General features: G+C 32.9%; 2 protein-coding genes across 3 annotated transcripts; one reads left to right on the forward strand and one right to left on the reverse strand.

Annotated features, from left to right (window-relative positions):
• The first annotated feature begins 1263 nt into the window (after positions 1-1263).
• LOC127712936 (uncharacterized) lies at positions 1264-3130 on the forward strand. Its single transcript, XM_052219525.1, has 2 exons — positions 1264-2747; positions 3122-3130. The coding sequence occupies exons 1-2, from the start codon at positions 1599-1601 to the stop codon at positions 3128-3130; spliced, it is 1158 nt and encodes a 385-aa protein (XP_052075485.1). The 5' UTR covers positions 1264-1598.
• A 492-nt stretch (positions 3131-3622) lies between these two features.
• On the reverse strand, positions 3623-11507 carry LOC127711619 (uncharacterized). Of its 2 annotated transcripts, none has more exons than XM_052217721.1 (3): positions 11178-11507; positions 6110-6258; positions 3623-5117 (listed from the first exon to the last, which is right to left on the reverse strand). In XM_052217721.1, exons 2-3 carry the CDS (start codon positions 6204-6206, stop codon positions 4123-4125), a joined length of 1092 nt encoding a protein of 363 aa, XP_052073681.1. In that variant the 5' UTR covers positions 6207-6258; positions 11178-11507; the 3' UTR covers positions 3623-4122. The 2 variants fall into 2 exon arrangements, 1 of the variants encoding a protein (XP_052073681.1); XR_007986811.1 differs by lacking the exon at positions 11178-11507 and adding an exon at positions 9095-9144 and having other exon boundaries at positions 4805-5117.
• Positions 11508-13734: the final 2227 nt, after the last annotated feature.

Consider the following 13734-nt stretch of genomic DNA (forward strand, 5'->3'; position numbering starts at 1 on the left):
CGCCATACTGAGCAATTAAAGATTACCTCTTGAAATTTTTCAATATTTGAAGAATAATTCTTTTTAATTTCTGAAATCTGAAATGAGAAAAAATTGACCCCCCACAATTTCTTTTTATCCCCCCCCCCCCCCCCCCCCCCCCTTTATCCCCAAAAAATTCTTTCCCTCAAGATATGGTCATAATCTCAATTCAAATTTCCAATGGAGTTTGCAACCATAATTACCCATTTAAATTTACCATAGTGCTAACTTAATCTATTTTATAATAGAATTTAAAATATAGTGTCAAATCTTTCATATGGATTTTTTTATAAAAAAAAAGATGCAACATTTGCAGATTTTTTAACTGGTCTTCCTTTATGAATATGCATTTCTTTAAACATAATTTAAAAACAGTGTAAGGGAAGCAACCAAAACGTTGTAGAGATCTGTTCACCTTTACTCAAGTTATTGTATGGAAACCAAATGTCTTCTGAAATGACACCTATATATTCTTACAACGTCATAACATTTTATGGATAAAAATTACATGCTTTTCTTGACTGGTGATAACTTTACACACTTAACAAATTATCAAATTTTGTGTAAACTTTATTTCATAGAATTTATACAATTCCTATTATATGATATTTTGTATTTTCAATTGGATAGCTTCTATCCTTTTATATGCCTGATACATGTACAAAGTCTTGATTGGATAAGTACTAGTAGGCTATACTACAGGATTAGTCCTTATTATGGTGTTACTTTAAAGTTATGTCACTTCAACTTTACATACAATAAACTTATTAAACGAATGGCTCATTACAAGCATGAAAAAAAAAAGTCATGTCACTTCAACTTAACAATAACATTATCAAACCAATGACTCATTACAAGCATGAAAAAAAAGTCATGTCACTTCAACTTTACAATAAACTTATTAAGCGAATGGCTCATTACAAGCATTGAAAAAAAAAAAAACTTATTCACAAACACTTGCAAATCTTTCAACTGATTATAATGATTAATAAGACAATAAGACAATAATACATGTATAATAAACTATACATAGTTATCAAGTGTAGTCTATATCAGGTGTACAAAGAGAGATAACTTTTATTAGTTCTTAATTAAGGTTGGAGTGTTGTATATTTATATACAGAAACTGTAAAGCATACAAAAAGTTATGTCACTTCAACTTTACAATAAACTTATTAAACAAATGAATCATTACAAGCATGAAAAAAATATATAACTTATTCACAAACACTTGCAAATCTTGTATAAGTTGAAAATACAACACTGGTTTTCTCAAGTTATTTATATACAGAAACTGTAAAGCATACAAAAAAAAAAAGAATTATTTAATAAATACTTGACTCTGTTACTTAACGGTCTTTACTTTAAAATTGAGTTTAAACAGTCCAAAAAACTTTCAACAAGGGAAAGATAACTCAAAAGTCTGTTTAAATTTGGCCCAGTAATTACAGAGAGATTTGTGGTAAAGTTAATGGACGACGACAGATGCCAAGAGATGGGAAAATCTCACTTGGCCTTTTGGGCCGGTAAGCTAAAAATTGATATCTTTGTGTTGTTAGGTTGATGTCAGCTCAATTATGGATATACAGCACCTTATGAACAGTAACAGAAAAAAAAAATTGGAATGTGTTATACCATCAAGCAAAGATCCATTACCAGGCAAAGATGTGTTAGAATCTTTCTCTAAGGTGTGTCCTAATGCTGCATTCTTTTCTCTCATTCCTCCAATGAATGATGAAGTAACTAGAGAAACATCAGTCAAGGTTAAACATACAAAAGAAGAAAAATTACCTAGACCTCTTACAAGTTATTATGATGTCATTAATAAAGAACTAACTGAACAGGAATTAATCAACAAATCAGATCAACTTTTTAGGAACTATCATTGCTCAACTTCTCAATCTGCAAATTTATTCAAAATTACTGAATCTCAAAATATAAGTACCCTTTGGTTTGAACACAGAAAAGGTCGAATAACAGCTTCAAAAGCTCATGAGGTTTTAACATTAAGACCAACTACAAATCCTAATAAATTGATCATGAGACTTGCAGGATACAACTCATATGATCTCAGTAAAAAAGAGGCCATAAAATGGGGGCTGGAAAATGAAGCAACAACCAGAGATGCCTACATCCAATATATGGAAAAAAAACATACAAATTTTGAGTGTAAATTATCTGGGTTGAAGATATCTGAAAAAAATTATGTTCTTGGTGCTTCAGCTGATGGTGTGATTTCATGCAATTGTTGTGGACAAGGAACCCTTGAGATTAAATGTCCCCACAAGCATAAAGACAAAACTTCAATAGAAGCTGCAAAACAAGACCCTACATTTTGTTTGGACACAAACTTACACTTGAAAAATAACCACAAATATTACACTCAGGTTCAGTTTCAGATGTTTGTCTATGACACTGATTATTGTGATTTTGTTGTAATGACAAGTCCTAATGATGTTATTTTGCTTGCTATTGTTAGAATTTGCAGGGATCCTGAGTTTTGTAATCATTTAATAAGTAAGTGCACTTACTTTGTTAAAGAGCTATTAATCCCAGAGCTACTTACCAGGAAATTGCTACATGATTATAAAGTAGCCAACACTTCAGTCAATGACGTCACAAAAGAGAAGTATTGCTTGTGTGAAGAACCAGAATATGGCAAGATGATTTTTTGTGATGGAGACTCATGTGATATTGGATGGTTCCATTATCAATGTGTTAACATTGTAAGGAAACCAAGGGGAAAGTGGCTTTGTCCAAAATGTAAAAAATAATTTGTGGAAGTAGTGTGCCATCAAACATATTTACAAAATAACCTCTTCTTGAAGCATGGATAACACTTGGTGTACCACTTAATACTTGAATACATTTTTTCTAGACAATTTTAGTTTAGGATTCTGGATTTTCATTTATCCATTATAATTGAAAAATTTTTACATCATATTTTCAAAAGAATTTTTTTTCCAGAATTAATTTCACAACGATTTTTTAGTCTTTCAATCTGTTCCAAAATTAACATAATAACAACTTCAAGTGTATTGCGAGGTTCTCATAAGATTTTGGATTTTTTTTTATGAATTTGATATTGTTAATTTTGTAGATAAATTGAACATTTATCTGAAACTGGATAAGGATACATTCTTAACAAAAATAAAAAAAAATCTTTTTGAAATATATTATCATTGGCGGAACTAGAAATTATCATAAAGAGGGGGCACTGACTGCCTTAGAGGGGCCAGCTCCAGTCATGCTTCAGTGATTTCCTATATAATGATCCAAATTTTTTCAAACATGGAGGGGGCACCCTGCCCCACCCTTAATCCGTTTCTGATTATGGGTGCATTGTATGTATCTGCAAAAGGCATATTCCAAAAAAAAAAGTGTAAAGAGTTGTAAGTCTCAAAATCAAGTGAGGGAGTTTCTTAATAGGTTATATGGTCAATTTTTCATAAAAGCTTTACAGTAAATGAAAAACAAGTATACCTAGTAATAACAATACTCCTTCTACTGTTTATTTAAATGTCAGACACCAATATTTTTCAGCACCTTATAAGATTCATTGAAAAATAATAATGCTGAACAAAAAAATCTGCAGACCAATTATCTTTCGGTGATGCCTCAGCAATTTTTGTTACAATAACTTCTTGAATTTGAATACAGATATCAAAAATTGAATTTGTTTTAAAAGTCAATGTTGGCTAGACAAAACAACAAGAAACATGTTGTTATGTACATGATGAGATATAAAAATTAGTAATTTTAAGGCCATGGAAAAAAGATTGTTGGTTTACCTAAAGTCTGTTGGGTCTGTTTTCACCCTCCAGTAATACTTGCTCTTAAACTATAAATGATCCTTGTCTGACCATTTCTCAAAATAATGTTTTATTTATCATTCTTCAAGTTTAAAGTAGGTGACATCACAATATAGATCAGATATGATGTCAACATTTTTCTTGTAGTCTGGTAGATATTTCGAACTACAATAATAGAAAAATAAAGTTTTTCTTGCCTGCTGACCTTTTAAAATTTTCTTGTGTTAGGGGAAACCAATATTAAATTTTCAATGGCCTTACCTATAATCAAGGGAAATGTGTTAATCTGTTATTGAACAATATTAGGGTGCATATTTATAATAGCAGAGCAAATTGTCATGATACTGTCAGAATGTGGCACCATATTCAATGACATCTTTCCAGACAAAATACGGAAATTTTTCAGTCGTTCCATTTCTCTTTCAACATGAATTCTTACATGTGCAATATTTCGGCTTCTTTCCACTTCAAAGGCACTTAGCTGGTCTTTTCCCTTTACAAATGATGGTATAATTAATTCAGCCCCTCTTGATGCTAATTCGTCTTTAATAAGAAAGCCACGGTCTGCTAGGACAACATCACCATGATGTATAAAGTCAAGGTAACCGGATTTAAGAGAAATCAATTTATCTGAAGTCCTCCCCCCAAATGCACGTGAAACAAAAGAAATACTTCCACACGGAACAATACTGACTAAAAACTTAATTGTATTGTGGTGCTTATAGTTACTGTAAGTACAAGATCTGGCTGTAAAATTTGATGGAGTCTCTATATAAACTTCTGTACAGTCAATAACAGAAACACATCTGGGAAAGGCCTCCTTAAAGCAGTCTGGTCTAGAGCGTAAAATATCATCTTTATTTGGCCAATGAATCAACCATTTTAATTTGTGGGCTAATTGAGGGATGACACTGTCAATTAAATTGGTAACTAAACTAAGAGAAACTCCAAAACGAAATGAGATGTCAGTATGTGGAGAATTTAAACGTAATTTCATTAAAACCAAAAGAAGAATGTCTGCTGAACTCAAAATATTGGAAGAAGGTAAAATACAGGTCACAAAGTTCACCAACCAAATAAAACATGTATAAGATGGCAATCCGGTATAAAATTTTGTTGTTTCTTCTGTTTTCTCCAGGGATAGACTAGAAGCCCTCATATAAGGTGGTTTATTATTTAAAACATTTTTTTCTAACTGCAGTTGTTGAAGTTGATCTATTAGGATTTTGTTTTCACTTATGGCATTTTTTAATAATATACTGCAATTTTCATATTCTCCTTTACCTGAAATGTAAAGAGTTATAAATTAACCAAAAATACTATAAACATTTCCATTTGGCAACAAGGACACTTGAAACTTTTCTTAAATTACATAAGCATGATAAGGTTCAAATGACTTTTACTGAAATAATTTACTTTTGTGTGGCTTGTAAACATAATGTAACTTGTACTATAAAATCATTTCCTTGTTTTACTTTTATAAAAATGTCTAAATTATATATCAAATTTGCAGTTTTCCAATTAAGAAAACCAGATTCACTTTGAGCTTTTGGATACTAATAAAGGATGAATTAAACTCCATCTATATAAACATCAAAGTAACTGAAAAGTGTCACAAGGAACAGCATAACCTGATGAAGGTTGGTGTCATATATCAAGAAGTTGTTTTTACAAGTGCATGGTCTATTTTCTGAATAAAATTGACATTTATCCATTGTAAATGAGCTTGTGTCTGTCCCAAGTGAGGAGCCTATAGTTCAGTGGTTATGATTGGTTCATGTATGTCATATTTGCTTTTAGAATTTCCTTTGCGGTAAATTAAGCTTGTGTGTGTGTGTGTGTGTGTGTGTTTGTTTGTTTGTTTGATTAGTTTTCTTATTGGCAATCATACCACATCTCATTATTTTTGTACTAACATTTTAAAGAAATAGTTTGCAGTAGACAGGGATTAAAACATCAAAAAATATTAACAAGTACATGTATAGGTACCATACAGCCTTAACCAATGTGCAAAATTAATACTGATGATATATTAAGCTATCTACATAGAGTCCTAGGAAAAATATAAAATGTATGATAAATTTGTTGCCTTTTCATCTCTGTACAAAAAACATTGTTTATTGCACTACTTGATTATGGATTTTATTGCAAAATATATGCTGTGCAGCATTTAAATTAACTGCTAATAAATTATTAATGGAGAAACTGAAGGCAACAAGTCCAAAAAGATTATTAACCCTATGAACACATAAGAATAGTAAACTAAGTTCTGGTACCATTTTTGTCTTCCATGTCTACATTGCAGTCTAAGTCTTGTAATGGCAGATGATCATTTTCTTTGCCATCAGCTGTCATCAAAAAGTCCAACTGCATTCTGCATTCTCTCTCCTTTTGATCAGCAGTTCTTTTAACAGCTCTTTTATATCTTTTAAAAAATAGTGAAAATGTTACAATAAACTGAAACCAGAACTTACTTTGGATACAAATTTTAAGTATTTCTTTTCAAATTAGTAACTGTAGACTACAACATCACTTACTGTGAATTTAGTACTTAGTGAATTGCTGTCTATAAATGAATGATTTTTTTGAAGTATTTGCAATTAGTATATCATAGATGTATTTTATATTCAATTGTTGATTAATATTCTCAAGTTTCTATTATTTTATTTGGCCTAATAAAAGACTTATAATATATCTAAGGCCAAAAAAAAAAAAAATAATATGTGTGTTTCCTATTACATCTTTGAAAAAAATAGGGTAGGTAGGTAGGTTTTTTTTTTTATTTTACCATTTTTATTACATTGAGTCTATGGGAGGGACATTCTGACTTTAAAAGTGCAAACTGAAAAATGACAAAAAAAAACTTTAGGGTAGGCTATTTTTGAGCTTAAAAAATAGGGAGGGTAGGGTAATAGGAAACACACATCTTTTTTTATTTTTATCACAAAAAGCTGTAAACTATATATATGGTATGTATAATGAAAACTGTGAATTGGAATATTATTTAAAAACTAAAGATGATAGAAACATTTTATTACATTAGGTAGGTTGAGACTGGTAGATGGCATAATATTGCAAGTGATAATATGAAATACTTATGTATAACTCTGGAGATATCAGATGAATTTCTTTCTATTTGTAAATGTCCTATATTTAATGATGATCATAAATAGTTATTGAGAAAAGAAATATACTAATCAACCAAATTTACTACATATACAACATGTACATTATGTAACTTTTATTATGTGTACATGTATCTCTTTAACAGTGTAATATGGTATGCTGATAAATAAAGATATAAAACATTGATTCATACCTAAATCTTGTTTAAAACACTTTCCCATAATTGATATATAAAAAAGAAGATGTGGTATGATTGCCAATGAGACAACTCTCTACAAGAGACCAAATGACACAGAAATTAACAACTATAGGTCACCATACAGCCTTCAACAATGAGCAAAGTTCATACTGCACAGTCAGCTTTAAAAGGCCCCGAAATGACAATGTAAAACAATTCAAAGAGAAAACTAGCGGCCTAATTTATGTACAAAAAATGAACGAAAAACAAATATGTAACACATAAACAAACGACAACCGCTGAATTACAGGCTCCTGACTTGGGACAGGCACATACATACAGAATGTGGCGGGGTTTAACATGCTAGCGGGATCCCAACCCTCCCCTAACCTGGGACAGTGGTGTAACAGTACAACATAAGAACGAACTATAACAAGAGTGCACACGCTGAAATGTATCGCCTTCTTTACTAATCATTGATATTATGTTGATAGTCCTAAATATAAAGCTTTACTACAACTATCACAAACACTTGACATGATCCAAGAAAATGAGGTCAAGGTCATATAAACCAAACAAGAAATACATGTACACCTTACAATCATTCAATACACTAAATATTGTTGACCTTTTGTTTATAGTTTCTAAGATACAGGCTTAACCAAGAAAACTAAACATTGACCAATTAACCATGAAAATGAGGTCAAGGTCAGATGAACCATGCCAGGCAGACATGTACAGCTTGCAATCCTTCCATAGAACAAATATAGTTGACCTATTGCTTATAGTATTAGAAAAACAGACCAAAACACAAAAACTTAACACTGAGCAATGAACCGTGAAAATGAGGTCAAGGTCAAACCTGCAAGACTGACATGTACATCATAAAATATTTCCATACACCAAATATAGATGACCTATTGCATATAGTATTAGAAAAAAATACCAAAAACTCAAAAACTTAACTTTGACAACTGAACCATGAAAATGAGGTCAAGGTCAGAAGACACATGCCAGCTAGACATGTACACCTTACAATCATTCCATACACCAAATATAGTAGACCTATTGCATACAGTATAAGAAAAACAGACCAAAACACAAAAACTTAACTATAATCACTGAACCATGAAAATGAGGTCAAGGTCAGATGACACCTGCCAGTTGGACATGTACACCTTACAGTCCTTCCATACACCGAATATGCTAGACCTATTGCTTCTAGTATCTGAGAAATAGACTTGACCACCAAAACTTAACCGTGTTCACTGATCCATGAAACGAGGTCGAGGTCAAGTGAATTCTGGCTGACGGGCATTAGGACCTTGCAAGGTACGCACATACCAAATATAGTTATCCTATTATTCATAGTAAGAGAGAAATTATCATTACAAAAAATCTTAACTTTTTTTCAAGTAGTCACTGAACCATGAAAATGAGGTCAAGGACAATGGACATGTGACAGATGGAAACTTCATAACATAAGGCATCTATATACAAAGTATGAAGCATACAGGTCTTCCACCTTCTAAAATATAAAGCTTTTAAGAAGTTAGCTAACGCTGCCGCCGCTGTAGCCACTGGATCACTATCCCTATGTCGAGCTTTCTGCAACAAAAGTCGCAGGCTCGACAAAAATCAGTTGAAAGAGGCTTAACTCATCAGATGGATAAAAATACAAATACTACAAATACATGTGGACTTGGCCGGGTACTTGTACATCCAAACAACAAAAAGACACTAAGTACAGATCTGAGAGTACTCGCAGTTACTGACAGCTACTAAAGTAGTTCAAAGCCACTAACAACTAAGAAAAAAAATCATGCATCTAAGATTAAATCTATCACATTGTTATTGCATTAACAGATAAATTCGAAATGATTTTTTTATCCCTGGATTAACCCCATGAATAAATGAATCTAAACATAAGGCACTAGTCCAATTGTTTGTATCATACCTGTCAACACTTTTAGAAGATGAAACTGCATTTACATCACAATTACCATATCCCATGGGGGGGGGGGGGGGGGGGGGCTAGGATGAAATTTGAAAAAGGCAGGACAGGAGTTTTGAGCAAAAAAAAGGCAGGATGAGCAACTTGGCAAAAAAAATGCAGGATGACAATTTATGTAAAAAAAGTCAGGATAAACTAACAAAAAAAATGCAGGACTGAATAGAGTGAAAAATAAAAATGTAGGACAAAGATTACAACTAAAAAAAAATGCAGGACAAAATTTTTCATCCTAGCCCCCCCCCCCCCCCATAAAAATCAAATGGTAGCTCCCTAAGTATTCATATTAAACCGGTTCACATTCCGCTATTTATTTATTTCATTAGAAGTCCAAAACCATTCTGCTCGTTCATTGCAACATGCCATAAGATGAAGAGGTCACATTGTCCCTTCACACCTTAGTTACATTGTAGAATGAGAGAAGGAAATATAACTTGAAGTTACAATTAAAAAATCGATGGCCATTTTTTAAAAATGCTTTATATAAGATCAACGATAAAATTAAAATGTTGTTAATAAATCGTCAATAAGGAGCAAGGTCATATGAATCCTGACACAGAGATACCTACACCTTATACCATCAATACTTTCACATACTGCTTATACATGTAGTATTTGAGACACAGACCAAAGTACGAAAATTTAACATTGACTAACAAACCATGAAAATACATGTATATATTACAGTTGACCTATTGGTTACACACTATGTATAAAACAAATTAACCCAAGAATATATCAGTTATGAAGGAAAGAAGAACAATAAAAAAAAGAACATCTGAATAAAAACAAAAAGAGTATATATTTAACATGTTTAACATTGAAAATATATGTCAATTGTCAAATTTGAAGATACATGTAGCAGTCTTGAATTTAATGGATCAAACGTTATTAGGACATATGATAATCCTTTTATATGTCAGTTGGCGTCTCAAAAAAACAGACATAGAAAAATGTTATTAGCAATTAAATCAAAACCATACCAAATATTATTGTTATACACATATATGCACTTTCACAGTACTTTATCTGTGAATGCCCATTATTTTGTCATTGCACAGTCATGTTTTTCTCTAACTCTTCATATTTTTAATAAGCTTTGGATTTTCAAATATTTTCGCCTCGAGCATCACTGAAGAGACATTGATTGTCTAAATGCGCATCTGGTGCAGAAAAATTGGTACCGTTTATGTTATTAATCTTGCGCCCTTAACCCTGAATGTGACCTACCAATTTAGACTTATCACCGGGTTTGAACAAGAGCAACACAACACGTACCACCAGTATTCGTTCCATGGCCTTTTAGCATCATGAGAATGTGATACTAATTGATATAAGTTTCTTTTTTACATAGTTTACATAGAAACAAGATGGTATTTTATATATAATTCCCTTTTTGCTAGGAAGATATTCACTGCTAGATATGTGGACAATCTGACATAATAAAATTTGTGGAGTAATTGTGGACAAATTACTAATTCCAAACATGAAAACAAATTGGGCAGCACTTCCCCTTGAAAATGTGAATTTCCACCCTTGCTAGTAGATTCCAGGCCAAAACAGGAAGAATCAAGAAAGAAAATGATCGGTGTGGGGGCAGGTTCATTTATAAAACATGAAACCATAAACCATATCATGCCTATGATAGAATATGTTAAAATACAAACCATAGCCTTGTCCTCAAGACCTCATGTCAATTCCAACAAACAATGGCAGTCCTTGTACTACCTACACTATACAGGTCTGTGTAATTTATAAGGAGTGAACTAGTTTTAAAAACCCATAAAAATATTGAATAAATAGATACCTATACTTACTTTTATGTTAACAGGTATGGTAAATTGTAAACTGGTTAAAGTCGTAAACATCATTGTTGTTATATATATATATTTGAGACAAGTGCCCGTCAGAAAAATTGCGACACGTTGTTTATGCATTGAAGTTTAGATGTAAAATGGATATAACAAGAACTGGAATACATATGCAATGTTTTAAAGGGTTAAGATAAAGCATTGCTTTTAATTTTTACCATCAATGAAATGTTCACTGCACACTCTGGCTCCCTCGTCACCAGATATCCAAACTTTTCCTGTTAAAGGGTCCCTTCGGTTTATTGCCTTTATCCAAAGCTGTTTTCTTTCTTCATCTTTTGGAATCCTGTGGAATTTGATTCCTGGCTGTTTGTGACTATCTCGATTTCGGCAACCTAACACTACGCACACTTTACCCATGGTTTGTTAGTAAACAGACGACAGCAGACTTCCGTTTCAGTCACATGGCGCCGAACGGAAATGGCCGATTGACGGCCAGACTTCCCCGGATTTAAAAATAGAACCGAGATGACGTCATCGATAAAACCTCCTATACTTAATTGATAGAGGGGACCGCTTGGGTTCTGCTGCCCCACCCTTTTCATATTATTTAGATTTTAAGATTGTATACCTTTTCATATATAAATTTTTCATATTTCGTAACTCGCAACTCGACCTTCGTAGCTCGCAACTCGACTTCCGAAACTCGCAACTCGAACGGTGGGTTGAGATCTCAAAAAACATGTTTAACCCCGCCGCATTTTTGCGCCTGTCCCAAGTCAGGAGCCTCTGGCCGTTGTTAGTCTTGTATCATTTTTAATTTTAGTTTCCTGTGTATAATTTGGAGTTTAGAATGACGTCCATTATCATTCACTGAACTAGTATGTATACATATACACCTTATCGCTATTCCCGGCTGACCCGAGAATCTGTCCCGCTTGAATTATTGACGTCATACAACAATCACTTTTCCATTGTGGCGTCAGATATTTTGTATTATGACGTCAAAATTTTACGGGAGCCTGTGTGATGTCCAGTAATGGCGGACAAATAGCGATAAGGTGTATTTGTTTAGGTGCCAGCTGAAGGACGCCTCCGGGTGCGGGAGTCTCTCGCTGCATTGAAGACCCATTGGTGGCCTTCGGCTGTTGTCTGCTCTGTAGTCGGGTTGTTGTCTCTTTGACGCATTCCCCATTTCCATTCTCAATTTTATTTCGTTAATCGCAACTGGAATGACTGGGCCTGTTCAACTCGCAACTTGCAACTCGGCGACAAGAAACCCTCTCTCAACAGTATTTTTGCTTAAAAATCATCCGTGACGTCCTACAGGTATAAATTATTTGATTGTAGGTACGTGTAACTGTAAAACTAAAAACGTTACCTGAAAAATCTGAAACCAAGGCTTTGTTTCCAATGACGTCATAAAAATTATATACTATCGTGACCAACATCGGAAATGTTTCCGTACTCTCTTGAAGTTTCGACAACACTAATGCATGAAATTCGCAAGTTGTTTTTAACGGTTATATAATGTTTTTTCAGGGCAATGACATACAGTAGTTCCATCTAACTTATAATTATGTGTATAGAATTGAGATATTATTTCATTTTCAATATAATTTGGCTATAGCATGTAAAATTGGTGATTCTGGTGGCCTTAAAGGATCTTAAAGGGCAACATCAGAAGTTCAATGTAGGATAAAAGTATAGTGGATAAAAAACTTAATTCACATAGTTTTCCCTGGACCTCCACCCCATTGTAAAAACTATTTTGAAACAAAATGATTATAACCGGTAGAGGCATATGCGTTGAACAAATGCTTTAGATGCATTGAATCATGTTGTATCACAAAGGTTCAGTGTTTCCTAATCAATGACTAAATGATTGATTGATTGTTCGTTGATATACTTTCAGTGGCAAATATTGTATGCATTTCCAGGATGAGAACAAGTTAGCAATACCCACAATAGGTAGGTCCTGTACTAGGGGCTGTCACTGACCTAAATATTTGAACTGCCACTGAAAAATGAGGGATATAATTGGATAGCAACAGAAATTTAGCCTTGCAACAGGCCACTTCAAAGAGTTGCTGCAACGGTTCTTAACGTGCAGAGAGTTTTGAACTGTCTTTACAGTCGGAAAGCTGACCCCGGTTTGACCCCATTTCTTAAAGCAACAATGGAAGTCATGTGATTACCATATATGGGCATTTTTTTACCAAAAAAAGTGAAGCCCGTTTTTTGGAATTTGTAGTTTATTGCATGAATTAAAACTAATTTGCTTTTAAGTGAACATTCTTGAGTATATAAGAAGTATATTGATCCATCAATTATGGATTAAACTAATTTTTTCTCTCAAAATGTGTCTTCAAAGTCTAGGTGTTGACCAAAAAAATCGGTCACTGGAAATTAAAATCGTAATTTTCTTTCTTAACTTCTCGGGAAGCTATGCTGAATTTAAATTATGTTATGTAACATAACTTTGACTATGATATGTCAAATTTGTGCCACTTAATACGCTGTAATACGCAAATGTGCCACTTCGATGTGTCGATATTTCTGACGAAGCGGGGCCGATAGTAATTTACGAGTTACGTCCCTTTGTTTGACACTCTCATGATCAAACTATTATTATATTAAACACCATATGCTGTTATTTACATGAGGATATTATTAAAATAATTTTATTGAATATATTTTGATACTAAAGACATGTGTAAAAAAATTAGCGAAACACATTTTATCACTTTTAAGAACTCAGTCTCAGTGAAATAC

This window comes from Mytilus californianus, unplaced genomic scaffold (assembly GCF_021869535.1).
Source record: "Mytilus californianus isolate M0D057914Y unplaced genomic scaffold, xbMytCali1.0.p SCAF_8, whole genome shotgun sequence".
In the NCBI taxonomy this organism is placed as follows: Eukaryota; Metazoa; Mollusca; class Bivalvia; order Mytilida; family Mytilidae; genus Mytilus; species Mytilus californianus.